At 41.3% G+C, this 22,057-nt stretch overlaps 1 protein-coding gene across 2 annotated transcripts in view; it reads left to right on the top strand.

Annotated features, from left to right (window-relative positions):
* The window catches only part of ptpn4a (protein tyrosine phosphatase non-receptor type 4a), a 75,122-nt gene that overhangs the window by 21,640 nt on the left and 31,425 nt on the right, over positions 1 to 22,057 (top strand). For both annotated transcript variants that reach the window (XM_037108968.1, XM_037108969.1), the window contains exons 2-7: positions 6,519 to 6,673; positions 16,372 to 16,479; positions 16,715 to 16,757; positions 17,524 to 17,602; positions 19,174 to 19,218; positions 19,527 to 19,579. In XM_037108968.1, the coding sequence (XP_036964863.1) occupies positions 6,536 to 6,673; positions 16,372 to 16,479; positions 16,715 to 16,757; positions 17,524 to 17,602; positions 19,174 to 19,218; positions 19,527 to 19,579 (466 nt within the window). In that variant the 5' untranslated portion in view covers positions 6,519 to 6,535. The remainder of the gene's footprint in view (positions 1 to 6,518; positions 6,674 to 16,371; positions 16,480 to 16,714; positions 16,758 to 17,523; positions 17,603 to 19,173; positions 19,219 to 19,526; positions 19,580 to 22,057) is intronic.

Here is a 22,057-nt window from a genome sequence, read left to right as displayed (position 1 = left end):
CCTAAATAAACAGACTGTTTTGGCACACATGCTGTGAGACTGGCTCACACTTTTTCTCCATTTCGGTGGGCATAAACATTCTATACAGTTTCAGTTTCAAAGTGTTAGACGCTTCTTACCCACATTCTTTCTTTTTTTTTTTTTTAACTTCGTCAGGCTGCGGGTGGTGTCCTTTTTAAGCATGTGCTCGTTTGACAGCACACCAAGACAACAGATAATGATTTTCTTAAAAATAATTTCTTCTCTTCTCTTCTCTTCTCTTCTCTTCTCTTCTCTTCTCTTCTCTTCTCTTCTCTTCTCTTCTGCACTGTATGGGTTTGCCATCAGCCCGGGCCACATATGGCTATCCCTAAAGCAGGTCAGAGGTCATTCGCTGCCCACATTCCTTAAGCTGCAACTTCCCCTCGGCCCCCCTCCTCCCCCACATGAAGCATTTTAAATGCTTTGTTTGAATCTGTCAATTACACACACACAGACATGAAACAGCACTCTTCCTGCTGCTGTCGTTGCCCTACATAAAATAAGTAGAATTAAAGGGATCACGGGGGTTGTGGAAAGAGGGAGGGGTGGGTGGGTGGAGGGAAAAAAAAAGTGTGTAACATTAAAAACACAGGGAGGGAAGGGGTGGTGAAAACTGAGCGAAGGTCAGTGAGGTCGGTGATGGGCCTTGTTTTCACCAGGTTCAGCAAGGAAATGCTTTTTTTTTTTTGCACTGTTTGTGTTTTTATATACGCATGCCGCATTATTTTGACAAAAACAGCATCCACAATAAATGGCTACCAAAAGATGATGTGAAGCCAGTTTTCTACAAATTTTGCTAAAAGACAAATTAACCACGAGTCAGTGTTTTAAATCTCGATCAACTTTGCACTCGGAAGAAAATTGATAAATCGAGTCACATTACGGCAATCAACCAATTATCTAATTTTTATGCTCTCGACACACAGCACATGCTATCTATCTGAGCCCTACTGCAGGAGTCAACATTTCTTTTAACATCAGGAACAGGAATATTCAAGTTCAGCAAACACGTCAGAGATCACAGACTTTCCCGTAGGAATGAATGAACTCGCGGTTGACTCAGAGCTCTGTGGAAACGAGATGTTAGCGTCTAAATAGAATCAGGTGGAAAGAGGATGAGTGACTGTGCTGTTGGAATGCAAAGGAAAGAAAGAGCCGTAACAGGTTAAGAATAAATCGAGGCCTTGCTCAATTAATACCAAGCACACTACTATGACGCATGACGACAGAGTAACTAGTCTTGTCAGGTCTGAGTCTGTGCATGTTTCATTTCTCTGCTCTTAATTCAGTGACGTACGCAGAAAGAGGGTAAAGATGCACGAGGGCTTTAAAGTCGTGTTTTATTTTTATTTCATCCATTATGAAAACTCTCAGCAGTCACAAGCTGTCTGCACAAACAAACACACACACACACACACACTGGCACACATCTGTAATTGACCACCTGTTTGTCTGTGGCCTAGTTTGTGCATTGTGAAACACGGTGCAATGTGCAGTTCCTCTGGGAAGCCTCTTCTTTCAATTGTTCCAGAGCAACACAAAGGGACAGAAAAAAAAAAAAACATACGTAGCGCGTCTTCTTTCAGTTTCTTTTGAAGAAATTAGGGGTATAAATAGAAATGTGCGGGGCAAATGAAGTTCAGTAGTCGTCCCACATTCCAGCTGGGAAAAGACGTCGAATGTTGTGCAACTTTCTTCCCTTTGAAGACTTTTTGTTCCGTTGGTATAAATAAGAAATACGGGGACAATCGTAGTTCAGTAGGTAATGTTCTTTTTATCGTCGCGCTTCTGTGTGCATTTGTGCGTCAAACTGTACACAACCTGATTTTTGGTGTTAGATAACATTTGTATGTATGTGAATGTGGGGGGGTGTGTGTGTGTCATATGTGTTTATATGAAGGGCGTGTATTCCTGTGTACAGACAGGAAGGCTCCAGGACCGTCTGTGTTTGCAATAAGCTGAGCAAGCCCACCACCGAGGGAAGCTTTAGGGTCAAGACACACACACACACACACACACACACACACACACACACACACACACACACACACACACACACACACACACACACACACACACTCCTGCCTGTTTGTAAGCTCTGCTGACTGCAGGAAGCAATAATGTTAGCGTGCTTCCGGAGATCCGGAGGCTTCTCTCAGGGGAGTGTGGCTGCCCTGTCCAGCTCAGCAGAGCAAAACTGAAAACACGACAGAGCAGAAAATTATAGGACACTGAAAAATGGAATCAAGTAGAATAGAAAACGGTCCAGTAGAACAGGATAGTGAGCAACACAGTGGAGCGGGACAGCAAAATGTGGCAAAACAGAAGATGACAAACCTGACTATGACTTAGAAAACAAATGGCATTGGGATGCAGATGGGCACAGCAGATACGTTACATAAGTTTGCTGCAGGCTTAACGACAAGCCCAGGCTGTTTTGACAAAAACAAATATCATAATATATATTTGACCAAAACCTATGAAAGCCCTTAACGAGTATGGATCAAACATATTATTTACTGCTTTTTTCAGGTTCAGTTTTATTTGTTTTCTTGAGATCGTAAGTTACTACCCAAGATAACAAGTGTTCTTTTCCAGAGAGATATGTTTGGTCGAGATTTTGAACAATGATGCAGACAGGTGAGCCGTTTTCTGCTTCTGTAGCAATTTCGGCCTTTGCCAGGCCTTAAATGTGTGGAAAAAGTTGTTATCTCGTCAGAATGACATAAATAACTTGTGTTCTCAAGATAAACAAACGTTGATAACAACTCTGAGAGCTGAACATTCAGAAAATGTTATAATTTTTTTCATATAATTTCATATAATTTAAAGTGACAAAAAGGGGTTATTTTGGTGGAGAAATGTACTAGAACAGTCACACATTGCGGAGATGATCCAGTACTGCAGTCTGTGGTCTTTAAATTATCTTCAGCTCGATGGCAGAAAAATGTTTGGACAGGAAGAGAGCAGGGAGGACGAGCCGGCCTGTGGAGAGAGTCTGTGTGTCAGACCTCATCAGCTGTGTGTCCCGTTGCTTTTCCACTGTGTGAAGCAGTGATGGGAGAGAGAGCCCTTCCTTCCTTCCTTCCTTCTTTCCTTCCTTCCTTCCCTCCTTCCTTCTGCATGGCTTCATCTCTGCATTCCTCTCCGCTCATCTCACTGGATCGTTCGCTCTGTTTCCCAAGCCGGCATTGCTGTGGCTGCCGTCAGTGTGTGTGTTTGCTTGTGAGCTTGTATGTATTCATGTGTGCCAGATTGCGTGTGTGGTTGTTCTGCTGGCAGTCGGATATATTGATCTGACCAGGTCGACCCACAGTACGACCAGCGTCACGCCTGGTTGGATGTTACCTGCCAGCTCTCCTCCTCTGGTTCCTACACTTCCTGTAATGCAGCTCCACACCCCCGAGTTTGGGTTTCCTCCAGGCAGCTGTTAGTGTAGGTGGTAAGCACTGTCACCTGCAGAGCTGAATCACATGGGCACTGATGCATTTCATGTAGTGATTGGTTGAGTTATTGAATGAAGACATAAACAATTCCCTAACTCATCGTAGATGCAGCGTGATGTGGCGCCTCCGCTCTTTTCCTGTGTAGGCTAGTGCTGTATTTCACAACCGTGTCAGGATTTCTTTTGACATTAGTGGGGGAGGCAGTGCGTCACTTCTATGATGCACTGCAAAAAAAATAATAAAACTTTCCACCAAAAATTTGAATTGTAGTCTCCAAGTCCAACCTGAGATAACCCTGTCAACATCATTGGGGTTATTACATGCAGAGATTCTGCTTTCAGTTGCTCTAGAAGTATCCCCTTAGTTATAAAACAAATCTTCACGTGTAACACCAGTTGTGTGCTCCTTTTAAAAATGCTAGGGATGCACATTAATGTCGGGATGGACAAGTTAGACAATGTCGGTATACCTGTCATTGGAGGAAAAAATCCAATATAGTGCTTTCTTAGAATATATATGATTCCTTTCTGGTCTTATATTCTTTTAAATGGGTCTCACCAATATGGTGGCACATTTAGCTTTGTCCCTTTAATGTTCTCATGGACTTCAGGGTGTCATGTTAAAAAACAGACAAATATTCCTGTGGACTTCTGTTTGAAACTTGTGTCACTGTTGAATTTCAGGGACAGAAGGGCAGTTGATTGCTACAAGGTATTTGATTTCCTCGTTAATGCATTAATGTTGGAGACATGTAATGATAGCACAGTGAAACAAGAAACATGTTAAAAATGACTATAAATGAAATGAAGGATTTTTTAAGAATTATTATTTTATGATAGTCATGTATTTGAAATGCAGTCACACACAGTATAAAAGAATTATACACTGTGTATACTAAAACCACCTGTTAGAGACGTAATAATCTCAAGTTTTTGTGTGTAGCTTGACTCTACGGAGGTCAGAAGGCTCGATGCTGCTGCTGTGGTGTGTTTTATGTATGTGTGTACATACACATTGTGCACACACCATCTGCCAGTGGTCATGGGAGGTTTGTGCTGATGTGTAGTGACAAGCAGTTCAGACATGCAGAGGTCTCTCCATATATACTATATACACACACACAAATAGGCTCACACAGAGCCATCGTTGCAAATACAGCAGCCCTTGATGACGGGGCCATGACCCATGCAGGGTTATTATGTCTCCTGTCAAGACAAATCACAGAGGAATGAAACAAGCGGGAGGCGGACGGGAAGGGCACAGATCCCAGTGCAAACGCATATGTTCCCCAGCAAAATCTAGGAAAATGAAAATATCTCAGCAGCTACACAAAAATAGGAAGAGCTTGCCTCTGAGGCATAGAGAAGGAGCACTGGGGATTTGGCTGAGCGATATAACTCTGTTGTTATCGTGATACAAGACTTTAATGTATATCTTTGTGATATGTCATAAGTGTTCGCGTGGTTAACTGTTTTCTTTTTCATATTTAAAGGCTGCTTTTCAGTCAGTGCCTGACTTATGGGACTGTTCTACTTGTTCTGATACTTGCCTTTACTCACTCAGTCATTGTTCAAGAGCTCACTCTTCATTATTCATCCTTACAGAGCACAGTTGAGGATATATTGTGCAGTATAAGAGGCCATTTTTTTTAATCTGGAAACTTGGATTCGAGGTAGCAAGCTACAAGGTCATTTTACAAAACTGATTACAAATGAAATATAGTTTTAAATGCCACTCGGTGCTACATAGATACAACACAAAGCAAAACCAAACTACTTGTGAAGGTAATCAGAGTGCAGAGGGATGAGTTACTGGTTTCTAAGCATTACTTTTTTTAAATACCAATTTTATGAAATGTGTCTTAACAGAAGATTACGTTACACTTACAGGTGGTGGGCCCCGTCTCTCAGCCTAACCTAGTGTTAGTCCTGCTTGACCCGAGACAGCTGCACACTTATTGGCTCACTGGTGTTGATGAGGTTTACTTCTTAGGATTGAAATTTGGTATCAAATGACAAGACAGTCGTCGGTTCTCTGTAGCGTCGAGACAGTTTGGTTGGTGCCATAAAAGTATCCAATGGCGTTTGACAGCCTATTGAGCAGTCTCACATCCTGAGGCAAGAAGCTGCTCTGCTGTCTGGTGATACGGCAGCTGATGCTTCAGCAGGGCGAGCAGACTGTGGCTGAGGTGGGTGTTGTAGTGTCCTTCGGGCTCTGTGCCGATGGATCCTCTATAGATGGGTAGCAATGATCGAGTAGTAGACCCGTCCTGTTCCGGGCCGTTCACTAACCACACCAGTCTGTGATGTTTCCAGTTGGGATGCTTTCTATTGCTCCTCTGTAAAAGTTGACAAGGATTTGGCACGGATATTTTGCCTTTTTCACATGCGAGCAGTTTGCAGTCAACGAAGACAAGGAGAGCAGTCAGATGTGGCCTCGCCTAATAACGGGCTTTGGTTTGTTCTAAATGGAGCAGCTTCTTGTTGAATTGTTGTTTCTTTATTCCCACTGATGAGCAGACAGCGCTCTTTCTGCCACGGTTTGGTTGTTAAATGTTGAATGTCGGCATTAAGTGAGGCATGTTGGTGAAGAAACTATCAAATTCAAAATGTTGATCAGTTCTGAAGAGGACTCAATATCCTGGTTGTTTTCTCATTTTTTTTTTCCATTTTACAGTAGCTTGTGAGTGTTTCGGTGCTGGCCTGCTGTATAGTTTCCACTCTCCTGGTGGGGAACATGCAGCTTGCCTTCTCATTGACATTCTTTTCTTATGAAGCATTCACTCTTTGCCGCTTCGCCCTGCTTGTACAGGCTTGCCTCACTGTGCGGCTGCCTCACCAAGTACATCATGTATTGCTGTACATTGGCTTATTGTTTTCTTTGCGTTTTCTTACTTTAAGACACCTGAAAAGTCATATATAGTATGTGTAAACTGAGCATGGAGATAATTATGCCGTTTCTTTTTCCGTACCGCTCTGTTTGATGCATTGCCTCCTGTTTCTCTCACTAATCATTTTCTCCTCTCTGCTGTGTGTTGGCTTCTCGTTTTAGACCCTGGTAGGAGCGTGATGAGCGCGCGCTTCCGCTTGCCTGCTGGCAGATCCTACAATGTCCGGGCGACGGAGCTGGAGCGAGACAGGCAGCACACACAGGTTGTGTGCAACGTACTGCTGCTGGACAACACCGTCCAGGCGTTCAAAGTCAGCGTAAGTACCACGCTTCCTGCTCAGTGAGAGTCTTTCTTTAAGTTTTAACGAACTGAAGTAGACAAGACAAAAGCTTTGATGTTTATAGAACTTTGATCTTCTTGTTCTGCCTTCTATGGTCGTGAAATTACACATTACAATATTTTTCAAAACAGAACTGCAGAGGTTTACATACTGTGTGGTTTGCCTCCTAAGGGGGGCACAGGAGAGTGGAAGAGGTTGAGCAGAGGGAGTTATAACTCTGAACACAACGTTGCATAGCACATATTTTTAGATTCAGTGTGACTGACACTATCCCTGAAGTCCACCGTGAATCAGTCTTGAAATAAAAGACGCTCCTTATAACTCCATAACTTGCCTGAGAATCATCAAGTTTTTAAGTAATCTAGAGATAGTTGTCTGTACACTCATGGGTACATTACAAACAGAAACTGATATTTGTTAATTCAGTGATTTTGCCCATCATAATTACGAGTGAAAATTAATGACGAGCAGTATACTGTTATATATAATGTTATATAAATGGGTACATAACAAATAGCAAATAATCATATATTAACCCAAGCAAAATGGAAAAGCCAGTCTTGTGCCTCCTCCTCGTCCCCCCACGTCTCCCATTACTGTGAATTTCCCCTCAAGCCCACCTCAGATTAACTTGTGTTGGTGGGGGAAAAGCCTCTGTGTGTCTCTACATGTCTGCAGACATTTAAAAAGCATCCCACATGTGTTAGATTCTGATGAAGCTAAAAGGTTAAAATATATATTATTAATATATTTCTTCTCACTGGCTTCTATATTCTCTCTTGCCAGCCCAGAGGTTTGAGTTCAGTGTTTGATCTGTCAGTCTTTGTCTTATTTTACAAGCAGTCACACGCAGTCACACCTTGAGGGGGAGAAAACGTGTGTGTGTGTGTGTGTGTGTGTGTGTGACAAGCTGCCTTGTGACTGACATTACAGTCGTCTGTCACATTATGTGACAATACACTTCCTTTTTCCTCTCTCTCACTTTTTTGTGTCTGTCTTCATGTCTTTCAGTGTCACCGAGTGTTTGATCAGAGTTGTGATAGCGTGAGGAGGGAAATTCCCTTTGTGATTCAGAAAATACAATTCCACTAATAACATCCCCTCTGACAAATCACATCCTGCCTGTGCCGAAGTGTGTGTGTCTGCGTCTTTGAGTGCAGCCCATGCATGTGAGCGTGACTTCATGTCTATTCATGCTTATATTGTGTCTAGAGAAATACAGAAAATAAGGATGCTACTCAGAGCGCTGATGATAAAAACATCTGTCAGTGTGAAAGAGAAAAAAACTCTGAATTTGTTTTTTTGTTCACAAACTTGCTTGTAGCTGGTTTGTCTTTCACTTACCGACACTCTTTTGTTCTGTTCTTTCTACGGTGACGGTGATTTTTTGAACATTCGTCTGTCATTCATTGGAATTTGATTAACTTAAATCTCAGGAAACTCCAGATAGTAGGTCCAGGAAACCACGCGAAGCATGCACTGAGTCATCACAGCACTCATCGTCAGACCGAGCTGCTCTTAATTCCAAGGAGCTTCAGTGTTTTCTTCCTCTTTCTCGCAAATAGATGATTTTATTCCACAATGTGGTTCCTCAGCTTCTCAAAAATCAGAAGCGTCATATATCAGAGATTTCCATATTTGAACAGAGGAGGAATCATCCTCTGAGCCACTGAGTCATTATTGCCCTTCTAGTGAACATAAACAAAAATTAAACTGTCAGTTTGTGTACTTTCAAAAATTATATTGTAGTATAGTATAAATCTTAATAGGGATTAAAGCAGGCTGGGTGCAGTTGCATCACCATCACCATACTTATTACTCTTTATATATTGCCCATGGAGAATTTCTGCATTTGAAAACCCATGATTACCCATTGGTCATCAGGCCAAACACACTGAAAGCATCTGACACTTATGTTTTGAAGCCCACCTTTTGTTTTCAGTAACTGGACGAGCATCAGAAAGCATTATGAGGCGTGTCAAAGTGCCTAGACGCCCATAATTCGACAGATCTGACGCACCGTTTGAGGACCCAGTGACCATAGCGGCTTTCCTTCAGCCATGGTACCCATTTGGAAAGAGCTAAATGAACGTAAGGAGAGGCAGAGAGAGACAGAGAGAGAGAGGATGTCTACTGAGATGCTGCGCTCTGTGAGGACACACTGCTGTGAAATCTTTCATCAGTGATGACCAAATTCAGCTATTGTGAAAACGTATCCCAGTTCCGTGATAATAATTTCCTGTTGTGAGTGTGAGGAGGAGGAGAGGAGACTGTCAGAGCGATGCAAACAAAGATGCAGAGTTTTTGTACATGTGACACAACTGAGGTGACTAGAGGAATATCCTACGTATAAATAATGGCTTTTTTTCCCACGAAACTGCTGGCTAAATCATAAAATCATGCATGAAATGACGTGCTTCAATTGAGGTTGCATCAGTTATCGCTGTCAGTGTGTGTGTGTGTGTGTGGGCCTGAATCCTCGGTGGGCGACGGTCAGTGTTGTAGGACTTCTGGTGTATCCAGCAGATATTGCTAGATGGAATCAGGGCCAGGATTTTAATTTCTGTGAGTGTCATTTTTTTCCAGGATAACAAAGGCATGGACCGCCCTTATTAGATTTTAGCCCAACTGGCTTTCCCTGATTTTATCTAGCCTAACCTAGCAAACCAATGAGTACAATGAGTAGTAGCCAGTGGGAGGCAGAGTGAGGTGGGTTGGTATCACTTGATAGTAACCATCATTAATAAATAGTACATTTATTGTAGATTTAACTTTAGCTAACGGTTATTACACTGTAAACAAGCAGTTACATGCTTTAGAAACCATGTATTACCATGTCAGTCATTTATTATACAGTTGCAACTGATGTTTATTGACCTTGACAACTGCTTCATCAACATCTTTTCGTATCATTTTACCCATAATCCTGTCTCTTTCTTTACATCTCTTCCTGCACATTTGCCTCCCTCTCACCCTCTCTGCTTCCTGCCCCAGACTCCCCCCTCCTCCCCCCTCCCAGCCTCTCGCTGAATGAATGACTCGGTCTCTGTCAGTCTCTCTGTCAGTGTCATTGATCAGACCCCTGCAGCAGCAGTAACTTCCTGGAAAGACAAGCCATCCTCAGAGCAACAATACTCCTATTGATCCTCTCCCTGGCCGACTGGCCTTGATTCTAGCCGAGAGTGAAAATCCAGAAGCGGCCACTTATTGTCATGGGAACCCGGGTGCTTGTGGTGCGGGTAGTGGGGGCAGTGAGTGGGGACATGGAGGCTGGTATTGATGATCTTACAGATGGGAAGTCCTTGGGTGAAACTATACCAGTATAAAGCAGAATGTGGTTTAGCCTGAAAGCTTGATAGATGACAGGAAATTAAAAAAGCCCGGCCCACTGGTGACCCACCTCTTTATAAATACAAAAACAGGGTCAGAAGCAGGATTCATTCAGAGTGAAGTGACAAGCAGCTTAACCATAGTAACCACTACACACCACATAAACATTCAGCTGTCTGCTAGAGCCATTGGTAATCAAGTAGCACTTAATGAGTGAGTAAGAGCAGCAAAAGGCTAAGGATAAATAATCCTGCAAAACAGCTGTAATTTACTGCTGAATGAGACTTTTGATTGATATATTTGAAATGAAATCCATGCAGTTTCCCTAAACGAGTGCTTTGAATGGCCTCAACATAACCATAAATATCTTAATCATGCTTCAAGAGGAAATCGCAGAGAAAACAGAGAGATTTGCCAATTCTTCAACCAGCTCTGCATCATTACAGTGTGGGTAGTGTAAATTACAAGTTTAATCAAGATATGATATTACATCAATTCTTTGGACAGCAAAATTCATTCATTTTGTGATCAAATTCAGGGGCCTGCCATTGATATTAGATGAGGGCTAATCAGCATTTAACACACAAACAGTATGACTAAATAACCGATGAAGTGATGTCAAGTATACTTCAAATTTACTCCTCTAACTTGCATAAATCATGGCTCAAAATTTGGCCCAGGATTCAGCGAAGCATTTGACATTGTTTGAATTAGCTCAGTGGCAGTAGTGAGGATATAATCCTTAAAACAATCTGAAATCAACAATCAAAAAAATCTTTCAGTCAAATGACATGATCTTCATTAGCAGCTGAGTGAGCCAATTTGTCAAGGAGCTGTAGATCAACACAAGTAATCAATCATTTAATTTTATGACAGGATTTAAAGCCCCCTAAGAGCCACGAAACAGATATTGTATTGAGTTTAAGAAGAAGTTCACTCAAAAATGAAAACTCGGTCATCATGTTTTCACCCCCAAGCTGATGGGAAGTCAGCTGATGGTTTGCAGCCCATGAAACAAAACAGTGTTGCATCAGTCTCCCAAACAAGTGAAGTAGATGGGGACTAAAAACATTACAAAATAAATACAGCTGAAAATAACCACAAAATGGTTCCATGCAGCTTGTCCAGCGTGATCCAGGACTACGGAAGCAACAAGATCCCAAATGGATGTAAAAAGGGGATATTTACGCCCCTTGACGCCGCACTTCAGATGGGGTCTGCGCTAACACCTTGAGCTTCACAGCTACAGTGAAGATTTTGGCCTAAAGAAAGAGTTTAGATAGTGTCTTTTCTGCAACACTGTTTTGCTGTGAAGCGCCCAAAAAAACTACAAAACTTCCCATCAGCATGGAGCTTAGTGGATAATGACTGGGTGAACTAAAGTTTACTTTCAGTGTCTTATTAAACTGCCGATTATTTTCACAATTATTCTATTAATTCTTTAGAGTGAATACAATAAATAAAATGTCAACAAATTGTCATATTCAAAGTGACAAAAGTGACATCTTCAGATTGCTTCTCTTGTCCAACCAACAGCACAAAACCCAAAGACTCTTTATTTACCATCATCATTGACAGTAAAAAGTAAAGGTTTGCCGCTGTTCTTCTAAGCTGGAACTGGCAAATGTTCAACATTGCAAAAATAATCAATTGATTATCAAGATAGTTTATAGATATCAGTGACCTAGCAAGGTTGTATGTGTAGATGAGTGTTATTAACATATAGCAGCTTTGAAAACTGTCATTTGGCAGTAATTGGCAGCTCAACATTCAGCTCTAACACACTTTGTAACATGGCTGTGTGACGCAGCAGGTGTTTTCTTTACTCATAAGTGCATTATAACCACAATAAATGTTTGAAGTGATGGATTCATAGCGTGGTGTCATATGTGGGCTGATATCTAGAGTAAAGTGAGTTAGAATCCAAAGTCGTTGGAAATTTCTGCTTGATTTTGTGTGTGTTTTGGTCGCACAGAGCGAGAGAGTGAAACAAACGGAGGTGGATGATTCCTCCTCTACGTAGTTCCCTTCCTGTCTGGACAAGCTGCCTCACACATTCCTGAACTTCCATCATTCTTGAACACAAACACGTACATGCAGCACTTACAGCTGTTTCCTGTGAACGGAAAAGGAATGACGAGGGAAATAAAAAAAAAATTGTGTCTTTGATGCTTGTGGGTCTTTTTCCCCTTTAACACTTTAGATTAAACCTCAGGGTGAAAAACTTATCAGAGCATCACTCTCTCCGTCTCTCTCGGCCGGTCTCTTGTGCTCTGATTGCGCTCCATCACCATCTCTCTCTTCTCTCTTCGCTCTCACGCACACAGACACTATTTCAGTCAGTGGTGCTGCTCGACTGATGAAGATCAACACAAAGAGCGTTTGTCTCGCACAGCCGCATCGTCAATCACTCTTTTTTTCTCTCTTCCCTGCTCGCTCTCTCTCGTTCTCTCTCTGTGTCTCTATGACTCTCTGTCTTCCTCTTACTTTCTCTCAGTCGTCTGTTGTTCTCCATATCTCCCTCTCTCGCTCTCTTTTTCTTCTTCCTTTCTTTGCGTTGTGTTACTCTTTCTATCTTTGTGACTCTTTCTATCACAGTGTATGTAGACCGTGAGTTTTCCACAGCGTTGAATTTGCTACGTTGGTTTGTTTTGTAAAGGGAAAGAATGCGTCACAATGCGTGACACTTTTTCCTTCTATTAAGTTTTTCAAATAAACCTTTGAATGTCTGATGTCATATTTTATGACGAACAACACCCTAAACAACAAAAATCCCCGAACAAATTCCTCAGTTTTAATAGTTTTAGAGCTGAAATGATTGTTTGTTATTGTGGTTACATAAATGTAATATCTGGTGCTTGTTATGTAGCTTAGGAAGTAGAGCGGGACATCCAGTAATCAGAAGGTCACTGGTTCGAATCCCTGGCTGCGTGTCAAAGTTCTCTTGAGCAAGATACTGAACCCCACATTACCCCTGATGGGCAGGTTGGCACCTTGCATGGCATCCTCTGCCATCAATGTGTGAATGGGTGAATGTGACAAGTGTTGTAAAGCGCTATAGAAATGCAAGTCCACTTGTTAGCTTTCTGTTGGACCACCACATTAATGCCCCATCCCTCCTTAGTTTTTCATATTTCTCACTTCACCCTTCTTTGCATTTATCCTTGATCCCTCCTTCCTTCAAACACTCCTTACGTACTTCTTTCCTATCCTTCCACCTTTTCCTTAAATGCCTCCCATCCTTGCATGGCAGCCTCTGCCATCAATGTGTGAATGGGTGAATGTGACAAGTGTTGTAAAGTGCTTTGAGTGGTCAGTAGACTGGAGAGGCGCTATGGAAATGCAAGTCCATTTACCATTTAAGTCCATTTGGCTCGCTGTTGGACCACCACATTAATGCAGGTGTGTGCCTTCCCGTGTGTGTGGTGAGCAGTGGAAAAGCTGTTTTTGAAAGTCTGAACGCCAACAAATATGGACTGAAGCAGGATATTTTATTACATTAAAAGTCTTTTTATACTGAAGTTATTGGAAATGTTTGGATCACACGAGTTGGAATCTAATTCTACAAACAGTACAATACTAATAATGTCACTGTAGTCTGATTTGTATCTAAAACAGTGTAGAAATAAAACAGACATGAAGAAAGCAGCATTGGAGTGTTGATTTATGAATGTTAACGTTATGAACGAACCTTCAAACTATTTGTTACAGTCACAATTTTGACAATGTGTCGCTGTTTGCTGCTGCAGTAGTGGTCATCGCATGCTTGTAAAGAACCAGAGTGGCCAGCACACTGACGAGCACATATATAGACACGTACAACACACACACACACACACACACACAGCGGCGATGGGTTTCCTGGGAGCACAGTATAAAAAGTGCACAGAGGGCTCCCACATCCAGCTTGAAAGGCTGCTTCATACAAAGGGGAAGCAGTGGACACACACATTGACACACACATTGACACACACACACACACACACTGTCGCTCAGACATATCTATGAAAAGCCTTACTTGGGGAAAACAACAGCGGCGGTCATATTAAAGGCTAACATATTTTTCACACAACATAGGATAGAGTTTTTCTTTTTAAGATGGATTTATGGTTGCCATCTTTGTCTAGATGTGAAGAAGACGAAAGTGCCTGAGAGACTCTGTCAGTTTTACTAAAAACGTCTTTATTTCGATGTACTTTATTCCTTTTTCTGTGCCGCTCAAACATGATAGTAGAGCTGTAGGGAAGCGAGCGAGAAGGGAAGGAGAGCTGCATCAGAGTTGACTCACTTAACAAGGCTTTGACAGCAGTAGATAGCTCACACACACGCACACACACACACACATACACATACTCACACACACGCACAGAGAGCGCTAAAAGACTGCCGGTGATCCTAGAGGGCTGCCGTGTCAACATGTCAACTGTCAACTATCGTTCCCTTCGTTCCCTACACACATGCCAGGCTGTAAAAGTGTGTCACCGGGGTAAAGGGGAGAGGTGGACAAGAGTGTGTGTGTGTGTGTATGTGTGTGTGTGTGTGTGTGTGTCTTTTCTCCCATGGGAGCTCTGATGGAGTTACACACTCACACTCTCTCTCTCTAGAAGATGCAGCAGGATCAGGTGTGAATTTCTGCTCCACTTGTGGTCCCACAGTTTATCCTCTCGCCCTTCCTACTCTCTCATGAAATGATGTGATATTAATGATCTGCTAAATAAATCATTCCTCAGCCTTTGCCCTTTTTTCCCCCTAGCCTTTCGTCCCTCTCACCTACCTTTTCGCTTTGTCTCTCCTGTCTTCATCAGTGGGTCTCCTTTATTTTTTTCAAACAACTATATTTATATTTCACACACCAGTTTCATTACAGATGCAACAAGGATCATCTATTAAGTAAAATACTAATAATGGTTTTGTTCAACCATCAGTCCAAAATGTCTGACAAAGAAAAGCAGCAAATCCTGACAGTAAAGAAGGTTAAACCAGAAAAGGTGTAGTATTTTTTCTTAAAGTATGATTGAAACAAATAATTAAAGTTAACGAATATCTTCTTTCGATTGACAGATCAATCAGTCAAATCAAACCAGTAAGATATCCGGGGTAAAGTTTTTTGGCAGCTTGTAAAATGGACGTTACAACGTGATGGTATTAAGCCAAGAAATGGGGAAAATGGACAATGTTAACATATCACTGACATGATTAGGGAATGAACCACCAAATATATCGCAGAGAATGATTGGTTTTGTGGAGAAATGGCATTCCAGACCTTTTCTCGTGCATTTCTGCTTAATTATTTATTTTCTTTTTTTTTGTTTATGACCTTTTGTTGCAATGGAAAGTCAATAAAAATAAAGTATTTAAAAGTAGTAGTAAAACCACAGACTTGCTTGCAGACATTCCTTTTGCTACTTCTTTGCACAAAACTGCACAAAGCATTTACCATTAAAGACATATTCTGAAAGCAGAACTTGACAGTAGATTTGAGTTGGTTAACTATTTCAAGGCACTTTATTTTGTTCCTGTAATCTCACCCTCATTCTCTAAATGTTCCGCTTTCCACATCAGTCTATTTCGCAAACTTGACCACCAGACAGACGCTGGTTTTAGTGTTGAACTTCGTCAGTTCTCTCTTCTGATTTTCCTGTGTGTTCTGCTTTTCTGATCCCATGACAGTCATTGATCAGTTTAAAGTTATTTAAAGAAAGATTAACAAAACATTTTACACTTTTTTTGCCCCTGTTCCAACATGAGGGGGGAGTTCAGGTGAAGTTTCCCAGTTGTGGACTTGAATATTCAAATGAAACGTGAATTTGCTTATTTATCTTGATTTTAATGTCATGCTTATGGTTAACAGCTCTCTTTTGGACGATATAACTATATTGCTCCATTGCAGGAAAGATGTCAGATGACATTACACGGGCACTGAGCAAAACCATATAGAGAAACAGATACACGGTACAACAGTTAGCCTGCAGACATGCATCAGCTTCATCTCTCACACATGCTCTTCTCCATGTGGTTGGATTGATGTTAGATAAGGCTCAACAGGCTCCCCACACACAAATCTAAACTTGGGGACATTTTTTCCGCCCCAGTGTGACAGTTAAATTATTTGACTGAGACAAGAGGGGTGTCTTTGCGCGAGGAGAATTTGGCACAGGAAACGCTTTAATCTGTTTCTCACTGTTTCTCCTTGTGACCTTTCACACGAGGAGTCAGCAGGGAAGTGATTCAGAGGTCCCTTTGCTAAGCAGTGCGTCTCGTCTGTCCTTGCTTCTTTCTTTCGGTGGAAAGTGAGTCACAAGTTCATCACTAAGTCATTGTGTGTTTTCTGTCCCTCTCTGCAGAAGTCGGATCATGGCCAGGTGTTGCTGGATGCTGTCTTCAAGCACCTGGAGCTGACTGAGAGAGACTATTTCGGCCTGCACATGGCTGATGACTCCTTAGATACGCCGGTCAGTGCGACGTTTTTGATTGTGCGTGACTGAACGTGATACACCATGCCTTTTGTATAAATAACCACCTAGGCTGAACATTTACTTTATATGTAGTGTGCTGATGTGTTTGTAGGTGTTTGGGTGTTTCTCTCAGGTGTGATATGTGTGTGAGTGTGAATAATTTAGCCTGTGTGTGTTCAGCCTGTGGAAACATTATGGTGTCTCTAAGTGTCTCTCAATCAATATTTTACAGCGCTGGCTCGATCCCAACAAGCCCATCAGGAAACAGTTAAAAAGTAGGTGAAATCCACAACATACCACCTTAGCTAACCGGTCCAGGTCATTTTTTTTTTTTTTTGGAATCAGGATAGAGTCATAAAACATTCCAGCTTATATTCAAATTTTTGCAGAGGTTTGAAGCAGAAATCTGCAGTCCAGCCTCGGTGATGGTTAAAAAGTCCACACTGCACCTCAAGCAAAAGTCTCGAGTCCATGCTGTGTGTGATTTATTATTCTGAGTCTGCCTTCAGCAATGATTAAACTTCACTTCAACTCGCCTCTCTTTTTTTTTGATAATGAGTAATAGAATTTGTAACATGAAGAACAATTAAGAAGTAGCCCTATTGAGAAATACAGTGCTCCTCGAGCAATGATTGAACTGTGTTTCAACTCTGTTTTTATGCTGATTGATGGAGCCATTGAGGAATAACCACGGGATTTGTGCTTTACATAGTTAATGGACATGTTTGAATGAATGTAGGCTCACTTATTTCACACTTTTCAGCCATTTGTTCCTCTTGTATTTAATCCTGTCAAAGCTGTAATAAATAAATACGTGTGGAGACAACATGAATAATGTCTATAGATCAGTCAGTATCACTATATTCTGATAATAGAAGTTAACACATGTTCTCGGATTAGCGTTCAAATTCTTAGCTAAACTGAAAATATTTTGAATAATAATATTATAATAATCTAATCACAGTAGCTGCATGTGTTTTCTCAGTTATGCATCTAAATATAAGATATTCCCTCTCTCACTATTCATCTTCATTTTTCCAGGAGGGTCCCCCCATAACTTGAGCTTCAGAGTCAAATTTTTTGTGACAGACCCCAGTAAACTTCAGGAAGAATACACACGGTAAGACAGGCTGAGTTTCATCCAATGAATTGCTTAATATTAGAGATACAGTATGTAACGTTTCTGCATCGAGGCGTCTGAATTGATGATCATCACATGAAAACTATGAATTATTTCAGTCTCATATCAAAATCCAGTCACATTTCCTTCCTGCAGAACAAGTATGATGCGTACATATGTGGGCTTGAACCAGCTTTTTTAAACCAATAACGCATCATAACACAACAACAACCCATCAGACAGCCTTCAACGTCATTATTTGTAAGCTAGCAACAGCATGGTACATCGGCGTAAATACTGCTTTGAGCAAAGCTTTATTTGTGATAGCTCTAGATTAAGAGCAAAGCATTTTGAGCACTTTAAACAAATATTAGCCTAATACTAGCAGTCAAGATGAATTACACAGGTTTATAGTGATTAATTAAGTGTGTAACTGCCAGGCGCTGCTTTAAAGGGCGCACCTAATTTTCCAGAGCTCGTTGTGTAACAACGGACATGCTGTAAACTATATGGATTTGAAAGTAAGTGTGTTTCCTTTCTGTGGATCTCAAATGAACTTGGTAATGATTAGAAAAAAAAAAAGTGGTTTGATGACAAGATTCCCTCGACGGGAGCTTAATTTTCTGAGTGAACCGGCCTCATTACAGAAAATGAAACGCCATCGTGTTTTGCATCAAGGCCGTAATGTGGACTCCAGCCCAGAGTTCTGCAAACATAAGGCCCGCAGCACATAAACAACATGCCGAGGAGGCGTCACAGCGTCGTATCGCCTTTTTCTGCCTGGTGTTTATTTCAGCCTCTCAGCCACAGCCTCGCTCCCTGAGCCTTATCAACACTTTGTATACAGCTTGCTACAGGGAATAATGAGCCTTGGATCTAACACGCTGATCTGGTGTACTGTAAATTCAAGTCACGAATCAAGGCAACACGCTCCCGATGCTCGATGAGCTTTGAACTGTGCTTGTGATGTTGGTGGTGTAGTAAACAGCAACACCGGGTTAAAAGTACTCATAATGAGAACTTGGGTGAGGAACAGCTTCTTTAAGAAATGCTGGAGTATTTTATTCTTGTTGAATTCAATATTGATTATTCAATTATTAATTATTAGAGGTCAGCGCTGTGGCAGTCAGATTGATGAACAGGAGTGAAGATGAATTGACTTTTTAATCCCAAATGTTAAGAAGTTATTTCTCTGGATCAGAGCTGAATCCGACGTAGATCTGGATGTTTATTCCTCCAGGAGGTCTGGCTCTGCACCTGATTCTCTCCTCCAGAGCTGGCCAGCTTTGTTTTGTTTTGATAGAGACACCCTTGGCAGCAGAGTTGTGTTTTGTGTGTAAACAAGAACATCCCATATGAAAAAAAAAACCTGCATTATGTCTCAAAGGGCAAATTAGCTTTTAAACTGCTAAATGGTCTCTATTGATTTTATACATCAGCAGTGTCGCCATTATAATGTGACCAGCAGGCATCTGTTGGCTGCTTGTCTTTACACCAACTTACATTCATCGTAAACAGATTTAACGCTTCACCGGTCTCTGATCCTAATGCGGTGTGTTGTCTCCCCTCAGCTACCAATATTTTCTTCAGATCAAGCAGGATATATTGACTGGAAGGTGAGTAATTCTTTCTGTATGAACAGGAGTGGACAGTTCTGCCTTACGAAGAGCAAATTGAATTTGTTGTTGTTCAGCTAAAAATGCATTTATATACATACACATACACACGAGCTGATGGAGAAGATGTACAATCACACTCAGCATGCTCATGATTGTTTTTGTCTGTGTTTCTGCTTCTTCTCTAATAAAAAGGAGCTCTTTTTTTTCTGTATCGCTGAGAGAGATTTTCGTATTGATCCGAGGCTTATTATCTCTGTTTGGTGTGTGTGTGTATGTGTGTGTGTGTGTGTGTGTGTGTGTTACAGATTGCCCTGTCCACACAACACAGCCGCACTGCTGGCGTCCTATGCTGTTCAATGTAAGTAGCTCCTAAAGCTCCCTGGATACATCCACTCCACATAACGATGGAAAGGCAATTCATTAGGCCTCTCTTTAGCTGCACACACTGTTAAACGTAATGACTGTGGTTGCTCCAGTGCTTTTATAGCCGGTGCTCTGAAGCCATTATGATTCAATTAAGCTGTGTGGTGATATTTGATATTATTTGCAGCAATGTAAATATTTAGTGTGATTGTTTTTTGGTTGTTTACAGTCAGTCATCCTTGTTATTGGCCGAATGTGGCAAAGTGGCAAATGGAGATTATGCATCTTTTTTTCATCGCTATTTTTTGAATGCGGGACAAAAATAAGATTTAAAAAACAAATGCTTTAGATGTAATGTTTGATGGAATTAGCTAGATCTAGATTTAGATATACTTATTCTAGACCTGTTGATTTTCAGGTAATAATCTACAGTATTTCTGTACTTTACACACAACTAATAACATTTTCAAATCAACATAATCTTTAAATTTCAACACGTGTGACCTGATGAACAGTCTGTTGGCATGTTCTCTTACATCCCCCTTGTTATTAGGTCTCATTGCTCCTCTACTCTTCATTTAAATGGATTATAATCTTACATTTTGATTTAATTTTGATCTATTCATTCACTTTTTGTGTATTACTGAGGTTATAGTTTTGCATTACATTGACAGGTGTTTCTAGTATTTTGGCCACCCTGTTCACTTACATGAGAGGGTCAGAATATTAGAAACATCTTTCAGTATACTGAAATCTCTACCTGCTATTACCTTAATAACAAACAAAGTTGAATTCGAACCTTTCTGACAACAAAACCTTAAAAAATACAAGGTTAGTAAAAGCAGTTATTGAAGCAGAGCTGTTGAATTGGATTGCGTGACCTGATACAGTTTTGATGCTTCATACTTGCAACACTATTCCAGCATCTCATGGCCTACATTTATCCAAACCCACTGGTTTTAAAAAAAAACCCCATCTCTTCAGACCATTCAGTGCCAGTGGACGTTCAGCCTCGTCTACTGTTGTGATTTAGTGTTTGGGTTAAACGCTGACTGGGCCCCTCTGTCATCAGAATAATGACTCCTGACACACTGCTCTGTCTGTCTGTCTCACTAGCTCTTTCCCTTTTATTTGCCACTCATTGTTTCCACGCAGCCTGTTTTGCCTTCTGTCTGTTTCTTTCTTTTATCTCTGTTTAGTCTTTCTCATCCCTCTCCGCTTAGTACTCATAAACCCCCCCACCCCCCTTCTTTCTCTCTTACCAGCCTTCCCTCTGCTCTCGCCCTCTTTCTGTCCTCCACCTCTCCAGCATATTTTGAGGGGAATTTGCACTGCTACGGTATATAGGTCAGAGAGGAGATTTGGCCTAGACTACCAACATCATGACACTACTGCTTCTACACACACACACACACACACACACACACACACACACACACACACACACACACACACACACACACACACACACACACTCACACACTCTCTCTCTCTCTCTAGCTAGGTCCATGTTGTCACTTTGCTCAGTGCCAGGCCAGATTATGAAGATAAATGTTTGCTTTGGGAAAAACGGCTTGAAGCAGCTGCTATGCTGCTAATTCAGCTAGCTTGCCCCGAGTGCTAGCACTGATCACTCTAAATCTGACACTAAAGCTTTGCATTCTCAAAACACCACCAATCCCACCCAGTAGGCCTGAAGTTCTTGTTTAGAATTGACCAACTGTCTGAAAACCAGAGCAGCCCCCCCACCTCGTTTTAGAAAAAAAAGAAATCTTGAATGAACACATTTTGTCTGTCAGTTTTAAAGCAGTAGATGTGGGCTTGTGCAATGCATCTTTACATATCTACAAAAAATGTTGCATCAGAAAACACGAGCTGTGTTTTATTCATATTTAGGGATCAACACTGACTTTTATAAAGGCTGGTAACCAGACATCCTCTTTTAGTTGCCGAGCCTGGAAATGTGGTTGCCATTCATGTCGGATTTGTGCCTCATTCTATCGAAGCGTAAAACATTCATTCTAAACTTGGTAAATTTCCCTTTAGTTTTTGTTCACTGAGCGCATTAAACCAATTACATTACTTCCTCGAGGTCGACACTCTCACCAGCCCCTGACAATTCAAGATAATGACTCACACTTCACACTTCAGCACAGTGTGCAATTGTTGTCAGTGAATATTGTACCTTTGAAATGTTTTAACTTAAGATACTGTACACTTATACATCAGCAGTATTGTGAAAATGTGACTTACAGTAAAAGAAAGTTTAAAGGCTTTATTGCAGCAACTGAGCAAACATTGTTGTAGTTTGTGCTTAAGGTGATTGTGAACATTTGAATGATATGCAGCGTCCAACTCAAAGATGTCAGGATACTTTACCTCCAAAGACTTCTTGTTCATTTTTATCTGGCTCTTTGTCTGTTGAATTAATTTGCATTGCAAAGCTTGTGACTGGAGGGTGGCTGGTTTAACA

This window comes from Acanthopagrus latus, chromosome 9 (genome assembly GCF_904848185.1).
Source record: "Acanthopagrus latus isolate v.2019 chromosome 9, fAcaLat1.1, whole genome shotgun sequence".
Lineage (NCBI taxonomy): Eukaryota > Metazoa > Chordata > Actinopteri > Spariformes > Sparidae > Acanthopagrus > Acanthopagrus latus.
This window is presented reverse-complemented; position numbering and strand designations above follow the sequence as displayed.